This window comes from Pelecanus crispus, chromosome 11 (assembly GCF_030463565.1).
Source record: "Pelecanus crispus isolate bPelCri1 chromosome 11, bPelCri1.pri, whole genome shotgun sequence".
NCBI lineage: Eukaryota > Metazoa > Chordata > Aves > Pelecaniformes > Pelecanidae > Pelecanus > Pelecanus crispus.
Window position 1 is genome coordinate 4725341 of NC_134653.1, and position 23113 is coordinate 4748453.

The 23113-nt window shown below is 57.9% G+C and overlaps 1 protein-coding gene across 1 annotated transcript in view; it reads left to right on the forward strand.

Moving 5' to 3' along the window:
* Positions 1–981: 981 nt before the first annotated feature.
* TNRC18 (trinucleotide repeat containing 18) overlaps positions 982–23113 on the forward strand; it is a 54640-nt gene continuing 32508 nt past the window's right edge. The window contains 6 exon segments of the mRNA XM_075718258.1: positions 982–1002; positions 1004–1054; positions 1056–1124; positions 1126–1186; positions 18039–18164; positions 18621–20423. Of these exon segments, the coding sequence (XP_075574373.1) occupies positions 982–1002; positions 1004–1054; positions 1056–1124; positions 1126–1186; positions 18039–18164; positions 18621–20423 (2131 nt within the window).

Here is a 23113-nt window from a genome sequence, read left to right on the forward strand (position 1 = left end):
TGTTTATTATTTCTCGCTATCCCGGTGCAAAACCCGACGGGCGGGGGGATCGTTTCCTCAGGCTGCAAGTACAAATATATATAATTTTTTTTTTTTTTTTTTTAGATATATGTAATTTTAATTTTTTTTTCACTCTGTCGGGAAATAATAATACGTGGTTTGTTTGCCCGAGCGGCAGCGGCACTGGGGAAAACGGAAGGGGGGGGAAAAAAAAAAAAAAACAACAAACCCAGGCGGTGGTTTGGAGCCCTGGGAATGGGTGAAAAAAAGGGAGAAACGGGGAGCGATGCCGCCGGCGGAGCCCCTTTCCCGGCGGCCGCTGCCGCGGCGGCTTTCGGGCGGGGTGAAGCAGCCCCACGGAGGAAAAAAAAAAAAAAAAAAAAAAAGGAAAAAGGGGGAAAAAAAAAAAAAAGGGAAAATTGGGGTGTTTTTTTGTTGTTTGGGGTTTTTTTTTGCGTGCGTTTTCCTGCGCTCCGGGGGAGGAACGCAGCGGCGCGGCCCCGCCGGGCTGGCGGGCGCTCCCCGCCCGCCTTGGGCTTTGGGGGGTCGCACATGTATTTAAAAATAATTTTTAAAAAGGAAGAATGTTACTTTTCATTTCTTTTCCCGCCTTTTGCCACTAGTTTTCCTTGGGTTATTTTCTTTCTCCCCCCCCCCCCCCCCTCCCCGGGGTCCCCGGTCGGGAGGGCGAGGGTTGGGTTTTTGGGGGGTATCTGCCGGGGGGGGGGCCGGGAGCAGGAGGCTCGGGGCAGGCTGGCTCACCGCACCCCTCTTCTCTCTTGCAGGCAGCGCCGAGATCGCCGCGCCGGGGCTGGCTCCCTGCCACCGCGCCATGGGACGCTTGGACGCCTTATTTTTGAAAACCATCTGATTTTTTTGGGGAGGAGGAGGAGGAGGGGGGTGGGGGGGCGGGGGGGGGGGGGGGAAGGCGGTGGCGGGCACCGACAGCGATCCGGGAGACTCCTTGAAGCCGGCGAGTGGATGATGGATGGCCGAGATTTCGGGCCCCCCCCGCTCGGTGCACGGCCCCCCTCCGCTGCTCTCCGGGCTGGCCCATGGAGAGCCACCGCCTGGGAGCCACCGGCCGCCTGGCCCCCGCCGCCGGTCCCATGGCCGCCGGGCTCCCCCGCCGCCCTCCAGCCCGGCAAGTTCCTCGCATCGGGCATCAGCCTCCACTCCCACCCGGGTAAGGCTCCGCGGGACCCCCCCGGCAGCCCCCCCCCCCCCGCCTTCCCTCCCCTGCGCCTCCGTGGGCCCCGGGGCCGGCAGCCGGCGGGGGCTCCCAGCCTGAAAAAAATAGTGATTTTTTTTTTTTTTTTTTTTAATATATATATCTATGGATGTATGCTGGCAGCTTTCGCGTGTTGTCCCCAAGGGTTTCTGCCTCGCCTGGGTTTGATTTGGAAAAGAAAAAGGAGGGGGGGGGGAAATAGGGGAATGGGGGGAGGAAAAAAATAAATAGAGGAATGAGGGGGGGGGGGAAGAGGAATGGGGGGAAAAAAGAGGAATGAGGGAAAAAAATAGGGGAACGGGGGGAAAAAATAAATAGGGGAAGGGGGGGGAAAAAATCTCCCCTCCTCCCCAGCGCACGGTTTTGTTGGCACCGAGGAAAATCCCTGCCGAGGCGGCTGCGGGTGTTTTGTGTGGAATAAAATCCGAGGGATCAAGCCTATTTTCGGGAAAGCTGGGAGAGAGCGGGGTGCGGAGGGGACGGGGCCTGCGCTGCCGCGCTGGGTGCTTCGTGGCAGGCAAAAAAAAAAAAAAATAACCCACCCTGGGGCTGGGAAAAGGGGCAAACGGGGCAGTTTTGGGATCCCCCGCGCCGGGCGGTTGCAGCCCGAGCCCAGCCGCGGTCCCCGCAGCCCCGGGCAGCGCTGCCGGCAGGGCGGGTTTTGCTGTTTTTTGGTTTCTGTTTTTCCTTTTTTCCCCTTTTTTTTCCCCTTGGTAATTATTATTTTTTAAACCCACAAACAAAACTTCCATGCAGGGGGCTGCTCCCTCCTTACATTTTTTTTTTTCCCCCCTTCTCGATTCACTCCATGCTCGGGGAGCCCCACGGCTGCCTCTCATTAAAAAAAAAAAAAAAGCAGACATTGAAATGTACGGAGTTTATATTTTTTTTTTTTCCCCAGTCAGCTTTTTATTTATTTGCTTAAATGACTTTGTTTCTTTGGCGGGATTTTCAGTTTTTCCCCCTTTCCGAGCTCCCTTTCCAGCCGCTCGCAGGGTGGGATAAGGCGGGATGTGGCAGCCGCCGGGAGGGACGCTGCCTGCGCTCCCGCTGTTTGCCGGGCTGCCGCCGAGCTTGCCCTGGGAGAAGGCGAGGGATTTCTGACCGTTTGATTTCCCTCTCTGGCTCTATTTTTTTTTTTTTTTTCCTTTCTTTCCCCTGGGCGTGGAGAGGTGACTCGGAGTTTACTTTAGGCGTTGGGAGGGTGACAGGTTTTGCAATAATAAACCTGCTTTTCTCCCAGCCGTCCGGGATGAATGACTTTGAAATTTGCAAACCTGATTGCCAACATCTGCAGAGAAGGAAGCAGCCCGAATCGAGGGAAAAAGATTTATTAGTTTTAGACTAGGTGGCAGTGCCAATTTCCCAGGTGCTAAGAGGAAAGGTGTAAAGCGAACGGCTATGAAGCCAAGCACATGGGCAAACACCTTCTTTTTTCCTTCCCTTTTGTCTGTCTTTATTTTTTTCCTCCCTTTTTTTGTCCTGTTTTTTTTTTTTTTTTTTTTTTCCCCCTCCTCCTCCACCTCCTGCTAAAGCAGAATACAATCTGTGCAAAAATTCATCTGGACAATCTCAAGCCAAACCTAGTACGGGTTGTTGTTTCTTCTTTTTTTTGTTGTTGTTGATTTTTTTTAATTGGGTGATTCCCCCCCCCCCCTTTTTTTTTTTTTTTTTTTCTTTTATTTCCCCTCCCAAAGTTTCCTTTTCTGGTGCTTCCCTGAAATCCAGGCAGCCCGGGAGGGAGGTGCTGAGCTCCGGCCGAGCCGAGCAAGCGTCGCTCCCTGCTGCCGTCCGCAAGCTTTCCCACTGTGCCGCAAACTCTTGGGCTGGGAGCGAGCCTTGGATTTGGGGCCCCTCACAGAGGGAGTGGGTTTTGTGATCCCTCCAATTTTTTTTTTTTTTTTAAAATCTTTTTATTTTCCTTTCTCTGAAGTGGTTTGAAAATCCTCCCCCCTCATCCCCGCCTGCACCTCCGTGGTGCCCGGCTCTCCCCCGTGCGCTCCCGGCTCTCCAGGTTCGCTCTGTGAGATTGGCTTCGCCATAGCAATTCACAACCAGGGTAAAATAAACTGCGTTAAAAAGATACATACAATTAGCAGTCGAAACTTCATTACGCCACGGCAGTGGGATAGGCAGGGTTTTTTTGTTTTTTTTTTTTTTTTACGGCTTTAACAATATCGTTTGAAATGATGATTGCTTCCTGCTACGGAGGGGCCCTTTGTAGGTTTGCGTTTGCGGTGTTGATGTGTGGTGTTTTTTTTTTTTTTTTTTTTTTTTCCTTGGTGGTGTTTTTTTGTTGTTGTTTGTTTTGCTTTTAGGAGGGGTTTGGAGGGGTGGAAAGCAAAGGCTTGTGCAAGGGGTTAAGAAAAGTGGGCAGGAGGCGAAGCCTTTAAATAGAGCCAGTTCAAACCGATCTTTAAATACCGCCGGGCTGAAGAAAGAGACTGTTGAATCCGTCCCAGCGTCCTCCTAAAATAAATACGCCCCTGTAAAAATAGCGTGCTTGGCCATATTTGAGGATCCAGTTATCGCCGGCACCGACTTATTTTTCTCGTAGCCTCTGCTCCTTACGGCAGTCGGGGCTCTGCCCCGGCGCCAAAATACGGGTGCCTGGGCTGCGTCCAGTGACCCCCGGACCCTTGGTTCTTCTCTGGGGGGTTTCTGTTCTGTGGTAGCGTTTCGGCCGCCGCCGTGCAGGCTGGGGGGACGGGGACAGAAGCCCCTTTGTTGGAAGCGCACGGAGGGAGGCGTGAGCTGGAGGCCGAGGCGGGAGGTGAGCTGGCCCTGGGGTGCGGGGCTGCCATCCCGCGTCCCCCTGCCCCGGGTGCTCTCGGGCATCGCCGTGTCCCCATCCCCGAGGAGGGCAGGGGGGTTACGGGGGCCGGGGAGCCGCGGGGTGCTCCCGCCGGGGGAGGAAGGTGACTGTTCGCAATGGAATTTCATCCCTGGCAGCGGCCGAGCTTGCCGGGAAGACCTTGCATAAAAAGAGGCTGCAGTCGATGGAGTCGGGCGGCCGAGCTCGCTCTGCTCTGCAGCCTGCAGCTCAAAATACGGGCGGGTTTATGGTTTTGCTCCTTCCCTACCCCACTGTCTTCAGGTCCAAGCGAGCGTCCTGGTCCCGGCTTCATCCCGCGGTGGGCGCGTTGTTCTTGGCGGCTTCGGTGTTTTGGGGGAGGTGGAAAAGGTTCCCTCGGACTCAGTTGCGAAGGGCTGCTCTGGGACTGCGTCCCTGCCAGGCAGCGGGGCTGCCTGCGAGCAAATAGCGTCCACATGCAAAAAAGACTCTTTGAGTTTAATAATAATAATAAAAATCTGCTTTTTGCCATGTACTGAGGTATCCTTTCTTGGGTGGGATGTATATGGGGGGGCTACCTGAACAGATCCACGTTTGTGTAAAAGGATGGCCAGCCTCTTCCATTAAAATATGCTTCAAAAACACTTCCCAGTGCTCGGGAAAAGGGACACACCTGGACAAGCAGAGCTGACTTTGTGTTAAATCCAGCTCGAGAGCGGTGGCTGAAAGGAAGGCGGTCAGGCGGAGGGGAGAGATTTTGGTTTACTTGCTTTCATACTTCCACATTAGCATGTGCATTCAAATGCAGGGATTTAAGGCGGATTGGAAACCATCCCTGCTTCCAGGCCTGCTGTGCCCAGGGAGAAGTTTTCCAGGCAGCTGGGCCAGGTAGGAGCGTAGGGGAAAAAAGGGACAAAAAAAAAAAATACCCTCCCCTCCTAGGATAGCTTTGCTGTGCCAGCAAAATCCCACTGTAGCCATTCTTATAATGGCAAAATTGTGCTTCTGCTGAGCCGGCAGATTTTGCAGAGGAGGCCTTGCCGTCAGCGGTGCCAGCAGAAGCACAATTTGCTCATCTAAACTGCATCCAGGCTAAAATCTCTTCGCTGATAAGAGACACCAGGATAGCACCCGTAGCTGGGCTGGGGAGGAGGGGGCTCCCGGACCGGCGGTGGGATTTTGGCTGTGGTTCGACGCGGCTCTTTTTGGTCACGTTTTGATGCTGCAAGGAAAATACCATCGGTGTTTAATGGCCCTTGAAATCGCGGTTCCCCCTCCCTGCCCGCCCAGGGGGTGGCGCGAGGGGCTGAGCGCGGGGGGCTCCGTGGGGCAGGGGCTCGCCGGGTAACGCCGGGAGGAATGCGGACCAGCCGGAGACCTGCCTGGGGAGATGTTTCTCCTCCCTTGAGGCCCTGGTGAAATTAGATGCTTTTTGAAATGCGCTTTCAGGCAGAGCAGCGAGCGTGCTTGTCCGGGTCAGGCTCGCGGAGGCGATGCTGGCCTGCGCCGGGCAGGATGTTGCGCTCGGACCCCCGCTCTCCTGTTCACACCAGCATCCCCGGGGGCGGAGGAAGCGCTCGGCCATGAAGTGATGCCCCTGCAGCTCTCTCGGGCCTGCGGCCGAGTCGTAGGCTGCCAGCGAGGCAGGAGCGGTCTTTTCAGTTTTGCGCTGGGGATGAAATGGAGGGGGGGGGGGGGGGGGGAAAGGGGCTTCTGCGTTTTCGGGAGTCTCCCACCGTGCGCTCCTGGGCTGCTGGTGGGGACTTCTTTCCCTGATGTCCCGGTGGGTTTCCCCAAGGTCCCGGTGGTCGGGTGGGTTGTGGGGTGGCATCTCCATCCGTCGGGAGGGGTGGGGGGGACTGTCCAACCTGTCCGCCGGTCCCTGTTGCAGTTGCCATCCCGAGTGGCAGTAGCGGGTGGTAGGGGCGCTGGGCTCGGAACACGGACGAGAGCCCAAGGGCCGATGCGGTGACATAAACTTGCTCGGAGCAAGGTCCTGCGGGATGCTCCGCCGTGTTAGGGTTTCTAATACCTTCCGTAGCTGAACGGGCAGGAGCCCGGCTCTGCCTCTGATGCCGCGTGGTGCTGGCAAAGGGATGCTGTATCAGCACGGTGTCTAGCAGCCCTTCTCCCGCCCCGAGCGAGCCTTGCCCCCCACCCAGCGCCGAGCCTCCTCGATGGGGTTGGACAGCCACTGGTCCCAGCCCAGACTGGTGCTGTGCCAGTGAAAATCTGATCCGGAGGATGTGCCGGTGTTACAAATCCTGGCCTGGGATGGCGTGGGGCACCGGGCAGGTCCCCGGCATTGGGGACAGGCTCCTGCTCTTTCCCAGCACAGCAGCTGTTGGAGAAATGGAAATTGCCGGGAATTCATCTCACTGCAGACGCGGTTAGCAGAGCAGGGCTTTCGTAAGGGAAATTTTAGATCTCCTTCCTAGGATAACCCAGGGTAAAGCTGAAATTAGCTTATAATTATATAGTAAATAACCCCCCATCTTGTCATTTCACCATCTTCTGATGAATATGGAAATGAACATTGTTAAGGGGAATTAACGTTGTTACGGCAGCCTTCCAGGTGAGCGCCTTGCGGCTCGGCCGCGGCTGCGACCGGCAGGCGGGTGTCGGATCACCTCCTTTAGCTGGGGTTAGCGCCCGACGAGTTGAAACAAGGCTCCGTGTGTTTTCAGCGTGTACTAAACCGGTCCAATTAAAGCTCCGGGCGGGAGGTGGTGCAGGGAATCGGGGCCAGCCTGGCATGTGCTGACACGAAAGCTGCCTTGCCGGGACAAGGAGATGTTGGTCTGGGTTAGGTAACGCGATCCAGCATCGCCTGCTCGAGGTGCCGAGGACAAGGGCGCGCTTTGTTCTGCCTCGCTGCTGAAATGGAGAGCACGGTGGGCCTTGAACCGACCCGAAAATGCAGGCGGGGTTGGGGAGGGTGGGGGGGAGCCGAGGGCAGCCCCGAGCTCCCCGCCTGCAGGGCTGGGGCGAGGGAGCAGCGCTGCATCCAGCTGCGGCAGCCCCTCGCTGGCTTTTCCAGCTGGGGATGCTCTTTAAAAAGCAAAGTTTGGGAGGGGAGTGCTCCGGTGTGGCCACCCTGCAAGGTGCTGCCTCTCCCTGGCTATGAGGATTTGGGGGTTTCTTTCTCCCCGTTTCCTCCCAGTCCCACGTTTCTGGCTGGCTTCACCCTGGGATGGCACAGCTGGCTGTCTGCAGGCATAGCGACGCACCCACCGGCTGGGGAAAACCACCCTCCCCCTCTCTGCTATTTATTTGCTTTGCTTATCGTTCGCTGCTCTCCACCTCTTAAGCACCAAGGGGACGGCAGCCACACAAACCCTTTACACCCATCCCCGTCCACGCTGGCCGGGGGGCCGGCGGGGCTCTGGCAGCGCTGCGGTGGCAACGGGCGCTCTCCCCATGCCGCGAGGATCAGCTGTTGGGTGCACAATACGCTCCGGTTTTTCCTCTCCAGCTGCTGTTGCTGATGGTTATGGGAAGCGAAAGGTGGTTGAGAGTTTAGGATCTCTAAATCAGGGAGGTGATGGGCAGAAAGGAGGGGTTGAGGGAGTGCTCCGTATAGCTGAGGCTGGTTTTTGTTTAAATCCGGCAAGTCTTGAAATAGTGGCAAAAGAGTGAAATAATCTTGGGAATAAATTTTACTGCCAGCGTAGCAGTGGCCAAAGAGCCATTTTGAGGGAGGTGGATGCAGGCAGGCAAGCCGAACATGGTGGGCTCAGAGCAAGGGAAGGAGCAACACGGTATGTTTGGGAGAGAACATGTCTTTTTAGGGGAATAACGGAGATTTAAGGCACTCAGCCCCGTCTCTCTGGATCTGTATCCCCGGCAACTTCTGCAAAGGTTGCTCTTGCTTCTGCCGCCATCCATCTTACCCTGCCGCGTTACTGCGAGCAAAGATCCCTTTTTATGTTTGGTGGTTAGATATATTGCCTCTGCTTCCCTTTCTGCCCCCGATCCCTTCTCAGCAGAATTCCCTGTGGCTTGAAAACGCTTTTAATACATTTGGTTTAATTGCTTTTAATTAAAAAAAAATAAAAATAATAATTGAAATGGCCAGCATGCTTGGGAGGAAGGGTTTTGAAGGGATTCAGCTCTTTGCTGCTTGCAGGCAGTGCCGGTAGCGGCATGTGAATGAAATAGCCCCCGTGTTATCGCCGCGCAGCGTGTGTAATTCTGGTGTTTTGTGTCCTGACCTGCTGGGTGGGGAGGCATCCCACATGCCATGTCACTCGCAAGCCAAGCGGATAATACTCCAGCGAGTAAAGATCCGGGCAGGCGAGTAAGGATGGGTGCAGGAGCCTTCCCGGGGTGTCGGCGAAAGGCCAGCACACCTTTCCCCCGGCCCCGCTCCGCCGGGAAAGCACACCGCGCCGGGCTCCCGGCGTGCGTGGCGTGCTGGGGTTTCCCTTTGCAATCCCAGCGCTACAGCGGGGCTTTCTCCCTAATTGGATTAGCGACACAAAGCGGCGATTCTTCTGCTGCTTTTAATGGACGTTCGGGGTTTGTGTGGGATCGGAAATTCCTACTTTCATCAGATGAGCCCTCTCTGTGACTATTTTGTGGACAGATCTTCCTTTCCTCGGCTTCAGGGCTGACATTCATATTGGCACAAGCGTTTTAGGCTTTCCCCTCCTGCCCCGCTCTGCCTCCCCACCTACCCAGCCCCAGCCATGGTGAATTTTATCACCTTTCCTGCTTTGAATCTCACCGTCACACCAAGCTGCTTCCATCTTGCGGAGGACACGAAAACTCGGTGGCCTTCCTTGGCCAGTCTAAACGCAGCTGAGGGGAAAGAGAAATGCAAAAGTTGCTCTTGGATCCTTCTCGCAGGTGCTCCTTGGTCTCCCTAGTTGAGATGTGCAAACACCTAGGTGTGCATATATATGCATGCATATATAGGGCATCCACCTAGTGCTTCACCTGACGGAGGGCTGGCTGTCCCTGCCTTGTGACATCGGGGCCAGGTTGGCAATTTGTCAAGAGCCCAAGGGCTGTGCTTCAATTTGAATACGGATTTGCATAATTCATCAGGAATTAAACTGCACCGCCATAATATTTGCCTCTGCGTTTGTCTCCCGTTATCGGCGGCAGGGAGGTGTGTGGTGTTGGGCGTTTGCCAGCTGCAGAGACCCCTTTGCTTCACGGTTCAGCGCTTTTTCAGTGCAGAAAAGGTGGCGTGGGCTGATGTTCAGGAGGATCCGGGGAGGACAGGAGCCTCTGGAAGGAAAAAGGGCTGAAGGTGGGGTCGGGGGGAGAGGCTGGGCATAGGCTGAGCTTTTGAGCCTGGTTTCCTAAGGAAAAGAAGCTTATGGGATCGTGCTCCGTCTGTGGGTCTCATTCTTCCACCCCCAGATGTCCACAACCTGTCGCTGAATTTCTCCCGGGGTGGTTTTGGTCCCTGCAGATGCTGTGGAGGTCAGCGCCGGGCTCTGGGAGAGGGATGCCTTTGCCCCCGTGGCACACGGAGCAGTACAGGTGGGTGCCTCCGGCTTCACCACACGTTGTCCCTGCCCTGGCCGAGTGGGAGACATGAAGCCGGAGCCGATCGGACTCGGTTGCGTCATCAGCGATGCCCTCGCTCCAGCCTTGGGATGTTTCTTGGAGCCTGACCGCTCTCGCTGCCCAGACCCCCGTGTCGTGCGGTGGTTGCCGGCTCTTTGCTGAGTGCGCACGCCTTGGCATTGCGGCATTCAGGCCTGATCGGGTGCCGTGCCCCTCTGTGCCTCAGTTTCCCCTTGCGGTGCCACCCCCCTTTGCAAGGCACCCCGAGAGGCGCTGAGCCACGGCAGCTGCTTTGCAAACAAGCTTTAAAATAAGCAGCGACGGAGGCCGCGTCTCCCAGGGCTTTGAGTCATCCCGGCTCGTGCTGACTGCGCCTGGCAGGGGCCTGGGAGGCAAAACAAACCCGCATCCAGCTGCCACCTCCCTGCTGGATGTTGGTGACGGGGTGGCTGGTTGGGTTTCGGTGGTGGCCCTCCGGGCATAGCGGATTGAGCTGCCGTGGGGCGATGCCACCTTTCTGGTGGCCTTGGTGAAACCCTGGTGAAACCAGTGGCTTGGGGCAGTCCCCAGCTTGGGGACCTTCAGTTGGGCCACCTGATTTCTGGAGGATGGGACGAGATGAGCGGCCCCGGTCTGGCACCGTACAGGCTTGGGTTTGCAGAATGGGGAGGTGCCGAGGCTCCTTCCAGCATGCCTGGGCTTGGGCACAGTGGGGACTGTCCCGGCTGCGACCCCTCCCCGTGCTGGACAGGAGGACAGGCAGGGACGGGCTCGGGGGCGATCCCGCGGTGGCCCCCCGCTCACCGCCCCACGCAGAGGGAAGGCAGCCAGGGCAGCGGGCAGCCACGGCCGGCGATGGGAAGCCGAGGGGAGGAGAGGGCAGGTGGCATTTACCTTTTCGGTGGGCGCCCCGGCGTGCGTCCGCAGGGCTGGCTGCTGCCCATCACACAGCGGTGTTTAATTTCTCAATGGGAGGGCAGGGAGATAATGCTGCACAGTCCCATTTAACCTGCTGGTGACCTGGTCTTAAGTCATTGTGGCTGAAAATAGACCGTGTTCCCTCCAGGGCACGGCTAATGGCGCTGGGAAAGCTGGGATCTCTCTTTGAAGGCTGATTTAATTGCTGCTGGCAGGCACTCGGTGCAGGTGATGTGGGGACCGGCACCCGTGCCATCCCGCAATAACCTCCCCCCGCCGAGCGCCTGTAGCTCTCCCGGCTCTGGCAGCGAAGGGTAACGAGCTCTTTTCTAACGAAGGCACGGGACAGTGGCTCAGAGCCAGCGCGTGGGTGTCGCTGGGTTAATTGCATAGGCAGGGCTTGGCCCGTGGGGAGTGGGGGCTCGTCTGTTTGCATCGCGCCTTCTGCACTGAGTTTGGGTGATTTAAAAAAAAAAAAAAGAAAGAAAAATGGGGTGAGTTAAATTTCTGTGCTAAGGAAGGAAGGGAGCACCTGCAAGGAAGGTGTGTGCCCGGTGCCGGGAGCAGAGTCAGCCCCAGGGCCGCCGTGCCAGCCGCCAGTGGCTGGAGGGTCTTCACCGTGATGAAGGATGGACCAGAGCAAAGACATTTTGGTGATGTCCTAGAAAATCGGGAAAGGAAGGCAAGACTACAACCTAGCAGCCAGGTTCTGCATTCCTGGGCATTCTGCTAATCAGTTTGAGAGCTAAAATTACTCTTTTTTAATTTCTATACAGCATCTTAGTAAACGTGGAGCTGAAGAGCTCACCGGTTCGCTCCTTGCTATTTGAGGAAAGCTGTACGGTTGCGTAGTGAGAGCCTGGAGGTTTTGGTGGACCCCTGTTGGGGTGTCAGGTTTAATCGTGCCAGCGGAAAAGGAGAGACATCCGATGTGGTGGGGGATTTTGGGCTGGGGACGCAGAGAAGCAGCTTCTGCTGTAGCAGCTGGCAGTGACCCGGCAGCGTTGACAGTGGTTTGAGTGTTAAGTGTGTCAGGATTAACGTGGGACCGGGTCGGTGCTTCCCGGACCGCGTGTTTTAGGCTGTGCGGATCAGCTGCGCATCATGTCAAGGATCCCAGAGGGATGGTTTCCATCCTGGCTCCTCCAGCGGGAGGAAAAACCACCTCCTTCTGCCACAGGGATTCGTGTCTCCACCTGGGCGGCTGCTTGCTGCCCCCCACGAGGGTGCTGCCAGCAGGGAGCTGGTGGGTGACCTTGCGGGAGATCTTTAGGGCATCTCATCGGTGTCCCTCTCCTGTGGCCCCAAGCCCCGAAGCACCGTTAGGCCTCGGATTGCATTTGCTTTGTTGCACAGTGGAAACTGAGGCACGGGATGAGTCTGCAGGATGCTGGGGGCAGAGCCGGGGCGCGAGCACCGATCCCTTGAGCCCTTGCAGCCACTACTTCCCATTTTTTCCTCCTCCGCCATCTCCAGGGCGTTGGGGCTGTTCCAGCTCCCGGGTGAGGAGGAGGTGAGCGGTAGGGCTCAGCCTGATGATATTTATTTCCACGGAGGCAGGGAACCCCCCCGTGCCCTGTGCACGCACCCTGCCCTTTGGTGTGCCTTGGCTGCGGGGAGGCCCGGCGGCGTGGTGATTCAGCACGCGAGTAGCACGGCAGTAAAATCATGGCACGGCATCGACACGGGGTAATGGCTGCAGGAGGGCTCGTTGGAAGCCCGGCGGGAGCGCGTGGTGTTCCTGTGCTGACGCAGCTGCGAGCAATAGTAAATATTGAGCAAGAGCCACTTAAAAATAAAGCAGCCTGGACGCAGATTCCCACATGGAATAAAATAAAATTAAAAGAAACAATAGAGAGCTGCACTGAGCCGGGGGGGGGAACTCGCCTTGGCTTTTAAGGTAGCGATTTTTGCAGCTGAAGGAAAGCGGTGTGGCAGTGTTTGAGCCAGCAAAGGCTGGGAGTGTGGACCCCCCGCCGGAGGATGCTGTCTCCGAGCTCGTCGGGGTCCTTAGGAGATTAAACGGGGCGTTAAATTGACCTGGCTGTTCTGGATCCGGGGGATGAGATTGAAGGCCTTCAGGGGATGCGGAGAATCGAGGTTGTCCATTAAGCCTTTGAAGCAACTGTGGCACTGGGTGTAAATACGGCAGGGTTGGGTTTTGGGGCGGTGGGTTGCGACGGTGGCAGTGGCTTGGGGCTGCGGGGACAGGGATGGGGACCGGCCACCGCTGCGGTCCAGGCGCTTTGGTTTAAGCCCGGCGTGTTCGGGGGCTCGCATCGCCGGCATCTCGCACATGGCGCGGAGTCAAGGCAGCTCCAGTGCCTCAGGTGTCACCAGAGCTGCCCTGGCAGACGGGGGAGGAGGCGGCAAAGATTTACACTGTCAGCACTCCTGGCTCTCAGCTGTTTGCAGCCATAAATGCGTGCATGAGAAATAGCTGCGGCCGTGCCTCGCCGTGCTGCGTGCCCCTGCGTCGTGGGGCAGAGATGGGGAGGTGTGTGCTGGAGGGGGGGGCCCTGAAAGGGTCTCCCCTGGGAAGCTGCTGCTTCTGCAGGGAGAGGATCGGGGATGTGCTGATGATGGTGAGCACGGGGCTGGTGCTGCTACGGCGGCCGTCCCACCGGCGGTGGAAGGGGGCCCCGCGGGGGCTGGCAGCCGGCGGGTACTCGCTGTGCTTGGACTTCTCCCGTTTCCCCTCCCTTGCTGCCGGGGAAAGGGGACTCACGAGGACGTAAGCGTTTATCCAGCTGTTTGTGGCGTGGACTGGTGTCCCAGTTGGCTGCCTGTGAGGTGCTGCGAGCTGGACTGGGGAAGAGGTGACCGTGCTCCCGGCCAAGGGCGGCTGCGGCTCCTGCTCCGTGCCAGAGTCCAGCAGCCAGCTGAGACCCCGGCTGCAACGGGGCTGCAAATCTCCCTCGGGTGCCCAAAGTTGAAAACATCCCATGGAAATAAAGCCGAAGCCTTGCTGCTGTGTTTCCCAGCCCCTCTGGGCTCGGACCAGAGGGACCACAGGGTGAGGCTTTTTGGCTTGGACCCCTCTGTGACCACAGCCCCTTGCACAGCGCTGCATGATGCCAGCCTGCTTCCTGGCAGTGTGTCCGTCCGTCACGGCCCAGGGAGGATGGGGCGAGATGCTGGCAGTTGGAAATATTTCATAAGTGGCAGAAACCCGTAACGGGCAGACGGGGCCGATGAGGGAGAGTTACTTCACTTCTCCCGGGGAGCTGGAGGCCGACAGTCTTCCGGTGACGGGGCTGTGGCTTCTCCGGCAAAGATGGCTCGAGCCTGGGGCTTGGCTTCAGGGTGTGCTTTGCAGCGGCATCGCATGTGGCTGCCTGCTTGCCCATCCAGGCCACCGGGGCTGTCACACAGCTGCGTCCTGTGGTGTGATTCCCTTTGAGGTAGCAGCAGGGACCGGAGAGCCATCCATGGGCGCGAACGGAGAGCCCGCAGGTTAAAAACTCTGGGCAACCAGCAGCACATGGCAGCGCGCTCTGCTGCGGGCACGTCTGCCCGCACGCCTTTGCCGCCTCGGCCAGGCAGTGTTTTCTGGTGGCTCCCTCCTCCCGGGTAGCTTTGGGCAAACCCCGAGCGGGCTGAGCACGTGGGGCCTGTTTCCCTCCCGCTTCCCCCAGCGCGACCTCCAGACGTTTGGTGTGCGGTTTGTGCGGTCGCTGGTATCTCATCTCCCCATCAGTCACATCCCCTCTCGGTGGTGAGTCACCCGGCCATACTTCTTCCCCCACCCCCCCGTGCCGTTTTGGAGAGCTGAGCAAAGACGAAGAAGATGTTTTCAACTGGGCTGACACATCTGCACCCGCCAAGTTCCTCTAATAACAGCCCTTAGCGATTTATGTCTCAATCGTGCAAAGCAGGTACATTTTACCAGCTCGTTTTGGAGCTGGGAAGGAGGGGCTGGGCGTGCGTCCCCACTCTGTGCCCATCCGCTACAGCCACATTGCAGGGGGAGCCAAGCAGGGACGTGCATTTTGGCTGCTGCCTTCCTGCAGGGTTAAGGTGGCTCGAGGGACGATCTCTGTGCCCCTTAAACACTTTTACCCTCTGAGCCGGGCTGCTTTGGATCGAGTGTGCCCACGCCGGCAAAGTATCCGCGTGGGATTCGTGTTGGTGGCGCCTTTCCCAGGCAGCCGGAGGGCTTGCTGCCGGGCACGCGCGTTTGGCGTGGCGTGGCAGGGAAGGGGAGGGGGGCACAGCCGGTCTGGTGCTGGCAGCGCTGCTGACTCGCACCTCCCTGCCTGCGCCGTGCTGCCAGCCTGCCTCTGGGCGAGCAGTCGGCTGGAGGAGTGTGGCTCAGCGTGCCAAGACCTGTCGGCGTGTCCCTGGGCGAAAAGGATCTTGCGCTGGTTCAGCAAACGCTCTGGCCGTGGGCAGATGGAGATGGTTGTGGTTTCCCCCTTTCCCCTCCCTTTCCCTTGGCAGAAGCCCATGGTTGGGGTGAGCTGTGCGTTGCTCATTGCGGTAGAGTTTCTCCCCTTGGCATCGCTTTCTGGTGCGGAGATCCAAGGAAGGAGAGACTTGCCTGCGGCCACCTCCTGCAAATGTAGCTACTTAGCGCACGAAGGAGAAGCTTCACCTCCAGGTCCTGCCCAGGGGAGTGGGGCAGCAGGTTTCGGGCTGCGTGCGAGTCTTAGGCCAGCCTGTCAGCATTGCTGCTGGAGGGCTGTATAGAGGAAGGGATGCTCTGGCAGTGCCTCGAGGTTGGATTTGCATTAAGTTTATCCTCAGGAAGGCTGTGGCTTGGATCTCTCCTCCCTGCCCCGGCTCTGGTTCTTGGCAGAGAACGGGCCAGGTAAATACAGCCCGGGCAGCTTCTCCCTCTGGGCATTTAGGAAGGGAAAACAGTGTCACTGGTAAACCGGAGGCTGGGGTTCAGGTGGCTCTCTGGTTTTGCTGCTGGTCAGCTGGGTGATGCAGGCAGGTCCTTGCACCTGCCCGTGCCTCAGTTTCCCCACCTGCAAAGCTTTGGGATGAGCTTGGAGCCCCCATGCTGGGATTACTCCTCTCCAGGAGCAGCGCTGCTGCCGTGGGTTGCAGGAGGCGCTGGGAAGGGCTGCCTGGTGCGAGGTGGCTTTGGGGCTTGGCTGGTGGCATCAGCTCGGTTCTGCTGCTGCTTCCCAGCTGGGGTGGTGACACTGCCCTGCAGGGTCCCCAACCTGTCCACCTGAACCTGTCCCCAGCTTGAACTGCTCATGAAACCACTTGTCACCGCTGTGCTCCCTGCTCCAGCACAGCAGCTAGAAAACCTCTGTGACAGCTCGTCTTATACTGGGCAGCTGGAGGGGATTTCATCTGCCCTTCAGCCACTGTCATCCCACAGTTCCTCGTCCCCTCGTTCTTCTGGCCAGCCTTCCCACTCCTCTTCCTCCTCCTGCAGCCCCAGGCTGAGCCTGGATCCCAGTAGTGGGATGTGATAATGCTGATTGCGGCGGAAGCCCCAGAGCATTTGGCATTGGGGCTGACCCTGTGTTACTCCTGGGTAGGATAAGATGCCGGAGGCAGGGAGCTGCCCCAGTAGGACCAGGAGTGCAACCGGTGCCAAAATGCCTCTGTGGGTATGAGTAGCTTAAGCTGTGTGCAGGCGTCCCTGTGCTGGATGACAGGGCTGGATCCTGTCCCCTTCCTGGAGCTCTGCAGGTGGCTTCATGTCCTTGCACCATGTGCAAACGGGGATGTGCCATGGGCATCTGCACATGGTGTTGTCTGCAGTGTTGGATGTGTCTCGCCGCAATCTCCGTGCTGGTGCTCTCGCCTGCTGGAATGGCTGCAGCTGGGATCGAGGGCTGGCTGGGAGACGGGGCTCATGTGGAGATGTCTGGGGCCGGGGCCGCCAGGCTGGTGTGGCATGGGGTGCTCCAGGGGGTTTGCCATGCTGCAACCATGTGCTCTGCCAGATGGGACTTGAGTTCCCTCGGAAATGTGTTGCTCCTGCTCCAGACGCTGGCTCGTCGCCAGCCCAGCCGTGCCGGAGCGGCGCAATGGAGGTGGTGCGGCCAAGGCAAACACGCTGTGGAGTGGAGCTGCTCACAGCTAACCCGGGGTAGGTGCCCCTGGGTGCTACGCAGCACTCTCCAGCCCTGCAATAAGAAAGTGTGTTTGGAAATGCTCCAGTATGAAGGTTTTGGGGTTACCAGGGAGAGGTGTGAATGTGTGTGCACACTCAGTGCCTTTACAACACAAGATTAAATGGCAAGTTTTACGTGCTGGGCACGGGCTCTGCGTTGAACTTCATGGGCACAGCAGCTCCCTTGGTCCTGCCGCTGGAGGGTTGGCGTGTGCGGGCGATGCTGCTGGGAGCTGTCGGGCGATGGATGCGGGCCAGGAGCTGTGCGGAGCACCGCGTCGGTGAAGCACATGTGCCGGGATGCAAACATGTATGCGAAAGAGATCCCGGCTGTCTAAATAATGTGAAATATTGACTAGCTCTCACAGATGGTGCTCCACGTGCAGCTTTGGAGACTGAACTTCTGTCTCCTTGCTGGGTTTTGGTGTGATGTTGTTTTGATCCAGTTGAATGCTGGACTCTTGACAAACTCGTTGCTTGGTTGCTTTCAGTGGGGTTGTTGAATTTTGGGGAGGTTCGTTGCTAATGGGGTCTGAGGGGAAGGGAGGAGGGTTGCGGAGGGCTTAACTGGCTCCTTCAGACGCTCCTGATGGCTTTTAATCGGTTTTTAAATTATGGCACCAACTGGGAAGCTGGTTCTCACAGAGCGTTGGGGTTTGTAGTATTGTGCGGGTGCCGTTTGGTGGCAGTGTTGCAGAGGAATTGTTGCCTGTAGCCAAGAGCTTGTGTTATTACCACTGTTATGGCGATTGTATTCACTGATGAAATGCTGCTGCTGATTATTATTTGCATGAGGATGTTGCTGGGGGGTCCGCTCTTGGAGGAGGCCCCAGTGTCCAGGTCATAATCCAGACCTCTGGCAGCTGGGCCTTGGGGACACTCTGCCTCTGCATCAATTTGCGGGTTTTCTCCTCTGTTTTGCCTTCCTTGGGGATCTTACGATCCTGGTTTTGGGTACGTGAAACTATGCTGTGTGTGAGCTGCTGTGGCGGATGCTCTCGGGCTCTCCCCAAAGCCCGTACCCAGTGTGGGGCAGCTGCAGCGGGGACAGGCTGTGCTGGCAAAGCTGTGCAAGAGGGTCTTACCGCTGCTCGGGAAGCACGTTGGGGAGTGCCCTCACCCACAGGTCGCTGTACTTGTGATAAAACAGCTTATCAGCCAGGTGGTTTGGTCGTTCAGCCTGCAGATTTAAAGCTCTGCTCAGAAAGCAGCATGCTCCATTTGCAGCCCACCGGCTGTGAAGTTAGAGCCCTGCAGAGGTGCAGGGGGCGAGCTGGGGGACGGGGGTCAGTGCCCGAAGCGGGGGCCCCGAGCAGCGCTCCCCACCGTGGGCTGTGTGCGTTGCCGCATGCGTCCTTGCAGCCGCTGCTCCTGGCGTGCGAGGGACCGGCAGCCACAACAGTCTGTGCTTCTGCAGGGCTTGTTCCAAGGCGGCGTGCCGCTTGGGCTGAAACATGTTTCCCTCTTCTGTTTCCCATTTTCTGCAGGCTTTTCCCATCTGCCTAATGGGCTCTACCCGTCGTACATTCCCCTGAGCCACCTCGAGCCCCCCAGCGCTGGCAGTCCTCTCCTGGCCCAGCTGGGTCAGCACAGCCTCTTCGAGTCGCAGAAAGGTGAGTCTGGCTTTCCCGTGCGCCCTTCCCCTCAGTCACCCCTGGGTGCTCGCCCTGTCCTGTGGGCTTGTTTGGCTGCTGGAGCCGCTGGATGCTGGGATGTTGAGGGTGAATAGCAGGAACCCCCTGGCGTTATCATCCAGGGACGTTTTCTGGTCTTAGCAATACCGAGGTCTTGGATGTGGCTGTGCTGTAGGGAACTGGGCCAGGTCCCTCCTTGAAGCCGACACGTGCTGCTGCATCGCAAGGCTCAGCGTGTGTCAGGGACAGGGCTGTCCTGCATCCCACCTGGGCCATGTGGAGGTACCTGCCTGGTCTCCTCTGCCCTGGTCCTTCCTGGCCATGTCTGAGACATCCTTGAAACCTGTTCCCTGCCGGTTTGTCACCTCTTGCCCCAGTGTGTAGGACTGAAGGGGTTGGAGGCCTGTGGTAATTTTGTTTGCTTTTGCTCTGCAGATGGGTTCTACCTGTCCGGCCACGCAGGCCAGTCCGCTTTGCATCCGCAGCCTCCCCTCTCAAGGACAGCAGGCAACCACACGTCGAGCACTTTGCTCCGGGAGAAGGACCTTGGGCAGCTGCACAAGAGCTCAAAAGAAGGCCTGAAAGACCCCGGTGGGAAGGAGCGGGCATGCCGGAGCGATCTGTCCCTGCCCTTTGCCAAGAAGGAGGGCAAGCCAAAGGAGGAGCCCCGGCCCCGCAGTGTGGTAGACCTCACGCAGGACACCAAGCCCGACAGCGACCGGAAAGTGAGCGTGGTGGAGAAGGCGGTGAAGGTCAGCGAGCGTCTCTCGCCGTTCCTGGCTGAGCACATGCCAAATCGGGGCATGGGCGGTGGGGAACCCAAGTCCAAGAACCCACTGCAGAGCTCTTCCCTCAGCAACTGCAACGGCGGCGGGGACCCCATGCTGAAGGTCCTGGGTGCAGAGCAGGACCGCTGTGCCAAGGATCCCGCTCGGCACGATGAGAACATGAGGCCTTCTGCGCACGCCCATGCCGAGCGGCTGAAGCGGGGGGAGCCCCTCCTGCCCTCCGTGGGCGCCTTGCACGTCTCCTGCAGCTGCCCGTCCCCACATCCCTCGCAGCCGGGGAAGATGACGCCGGCCACGACATTCCCTCCGCAGCCCGTCCATTCCAGCATGTACACCATCTTCCCACCGGCCAAGGAGCTGGGGAGGGAGCACAAAGTCATCGCCCCCACCTTCGTGCCTTCGGTCGAAGCCTATGATGAGAGGAGTGGGCCCATCCAAATTGCCTCGCAGGCCCGCGACAACAAGACGAAGGACAAGGACCTCGGCAAGGTGGGGGTGCTGCAGTCGCCCACGGAGCGGTGCCTCGCAGACGCTTCCCGCACACTCTTGTCCCAGGACTTTTCTTGCCACAGCGATGCCAAAAGGATGGAGGCTCTGAGGGAGAAGGGCTCGGTGATCAGGGCGAACTCCATGGCGCTGAAGAGACAGGTCACTTCGGAGCCCTTTCTCAACCGGCCAGGGTTGGGCTCTCCGGAGAGCAGGGAGTTCCTGGCTTCCAAGGACTTGCTGAAGCCGAGTCCAGAGGCAGAGCATCGCCCCTGCGAGCGGGACCGCTTCCAGCGATCCAGCTCCAAAGAAGCGGCGAAGGTCTACGGCACTTTGGACTCTTCCCGGCAGCACCTGGACCACGGTCAGCTGAAACCGCCCGAGCAGAAGTGGAAGCCCTTTGAGATGGGCAACTTTGCCACCACGCAGATGGCGGTGCTGGCCGCGCAGCACAACCACGTCACCCGGGCGGAGGAGGAAGCCAAGAAGGTCTACCTTGACCCCAGCGGCTTGCCACGGTCCTCGGTGGTGGGCTCGCGGGGCGCCGCGGACGTCCTCCACCCTGCCTCCCACGGCGAAGGGTCGGCCATGCAGAGCCTCATCAAGTACAGCGGCAGCTTTGCCAAGGAGACCGCATCCCGGCAGAGCTGCGGCAAGAAGAGCCCCTTTGGCGGCTTGGGCAACATGAAGTTGGACTCTTCGCAGCTGGGTGCCTCCAAAGTGCAGCAGCTGCTGTCGCAGCAGCCAGCGAAGCAGCTGAAGAGGGATCCCGAGAGACCTGAGAGTGCCAAATCCTTTGGCCGTGAGAGCATTGGCTCCCAGGGCGAGGTGGAGGTGAGGCACTTGCCCGTCGGCATTGCTGTGGCCGTGGCCCGGCAGAAGGACAACAGCAGCAGCAGCAGCAGCAAACTGGGGCCCAGCCTGGCAGACCGGGATCGCTCGCTGTCTCTCAGCAGCATCAAAGGTAGGGTCCCCAGACGTGTCTTGGGACTTCGCTGGGGGATCTGTTCCCTGGGGAGAGCAGCCACCTGGGACAGGCTGTGTGGCGTGAGCTGAGTTTGGCATCCTCAGCTCTCTTTGCCTCCTGCTCCCAGCCAAGGGCATGTCGTAGACCACAGCAAGGAGCAGGACTCCCGATGCGAGAGGGAATTCCCCTTCCCCCATGCCATCGCCTCTGTCCGCCTCCGAGGACAACCCTTCTGCACATGTTTGATCCCCGTTAGTGAAGGGAGTGACAGAGAAACCCCTTAATCCACCTTTGTGCTGGTGTTTTAGTCTCATGGTTTTTGATTTAAGCCATGGCGCTGGCAGGAGGGGAACGGCTTTGGCGAGTGTTTTGGTGCTCTGCTTGGCTTGTGTAGCAAGATAACGCCTGGGGGCTGCCCAGCGCGGGGAGAGCTCGGCTCTGGTGTGCCAAGGAGCGATGCCGAAGCGAGCGGCTGACAAGCAATGGTTGGGTTTCCATTTTTAGCCTTTGCTTTTCCCATTTTTCTGCCTTCGCCTCCCTCTCCCAAACCTCAGTGGCGAGAGATGGTTTCTCCCGGCCGGCAGCCCCTCTCCCCGTTCCCATCGCCTCCCGTCGCCCTCCCCACGGCCGGGTGGGAGCCGACTGAGGACCTCGTGGGCAGCACAGGGAGCTGTTTGTTCAGCCGTTCAATCATCCCAGACCCTCCCAGCTTGCGTTAAATGTAATTTACTGAGCCGAACTAAAAGGCTGCAAACAAGGGTTGAATTCTGGCAGGCCTCCGGGCTCGTTGCTAAGTGATGCAGTTGGCTTTCAGACAGAAAACAAGACTGCTTTTCTCCTCCTCTCGCCCCCCAAATGCTGCCCCCCCCTTTGTGTGCCAGGAGATATTCGTCTAATAACATTAGCTTGCTTGCGCCGAGTGGACGGTGCTTGAATGTTTAGACCTTTTAAGAAGGAGAAAGCAGGCTTTAGTTGGCTAATCTGTAGTATTTGGCAAGTAAAATGCAAGTATTTAGTGCCGGGCACTGGTTGTCAAGGAAACGGACCTAAGCCTTTCCTCCATGCATAAGTGATTGAATTTTTCTATGCGGTCTGTGCGTCATGTTCATATATATAGACAAAATGATCATTCACTGTCCGGACAATCATCGGTCTGTACAGAAAAGGGACCGTCCTGGCAGCGGGGTGGGGGCTAGGCGGGAATTAGACGAATAAGAAAGTGTGTGTGTTTGGATGGGGGATGAGAAAAAGATGATAAACCCATCTATAAATAACAGAGCACAAGTAGTGTAGATGGGAGAGGGAGGAGTGGAGGTAAAATAACAAAATAATATGTTTCTAATAAAAGGCTGCAGGGGGGTGGGGTGGGGGGGCTGTCAACTCACCTTGTGCCAAAGGAGGGGAGGGAGGCTGCGAGTTAACCAAGGGCTTGCTCCATATTGCTGACACAGAAGAGGCAGCTGGGCATCGATTGGGCAAAATAATCAGGAAAAAGGGCTCCAAGGGGGGAAAACCTGGGCTAGGGAGTGGAAGGGGATTTGTGTGCGTGTGGAGATGCTGGCGGAGAGGCAGGGAGGGATGCTGGGGCTCCGGAGGGGTTTGCGAGCCCCGGTGCCTCATGCCATGGAGGCTGGGTAGTGAAACGGAGCAACGGAGGCTGCATAGGGCATCGTTCAGCGAGTCAGGGGGCTGGTTGGGGACAGCCACTGCACGCAGTGTCCTGGCAGGCTGCAAGGGAAATGTGGTGACCCTGGAAAGTCCTTCGGGAAGGAGAGGTGTGTGCCAGGTTTTAAAGCATCTTTGCTTTCTGCTTGAAGCCCATGGAAGGAGCCTTGGGGAGAGGAGCTGGGAGAGATGTTGTCTTGTTCCTGGATTCCTTCTGACAGTAAAGGCTGAGGGAATTGGAGACTTGACAGCAAAAAAACCACGGGCTGTCCAGGTTTGTGGAAATACACAGCGGAGCCCTCCTTGAAAAGACTGCCTGTCAGCAGAATAGACTTGATGTTCTGAGATGCTTTCCTGTGTGCCAAACCTTACTCAGACAGGAGAGCGCGGACCCTGGAAAAGGCTGCCAGGAGCCAGGGTGCAGCCATGCGAGGCTGTGCTGCGCCGCCGAGCCTTGTGGGGTGCAAAGCATCGCCCGAGCAAGGGGATGTGCTGGCAGGGTGCACTGAGAGCTGGGGGGAAGCAAATACCTTCCTCCTGGCCCCGTTAGACTGGCCAGCGGCTCGCTGCAAGCAGGGCTGAAATTTAGGAGCGAGTCATATCACCAAAGTTTAACATGGACAGGGGCAACAGGGAATTGTGGAAAAAATGCATATGCAAGAAAGAAGCTAGGGAAAAAACTAGGGAAAAGCAAGCCTAAAATCATGCAGCTGAGGTGAAGACCTTGGCTAAAATAAGAGAAGGGTGGCCCCAATACCTGGTCCTGGCAGGGCCAGCGAGGAGCTGCTGTTCGCTCCTGTGAAGTTGCTTGCTACCCTCTCGCAGACGCGGCTGCTACCGTGCCAGGCTGTATTTGCAAGAGCCGTTCAGCCAAACATCCAGCCCCCTTTTTGGAGTCTTGCCCTCATCTGCCATATGTGCCCCTGCCTCACCAGACCCTTTCTTGTTGCATGGCTCGGGGTGGCGGGGAACGCAGATTCCTGCTAACAGGTTGAATTACAGAGCGGAGCTCGCTGGTTTTG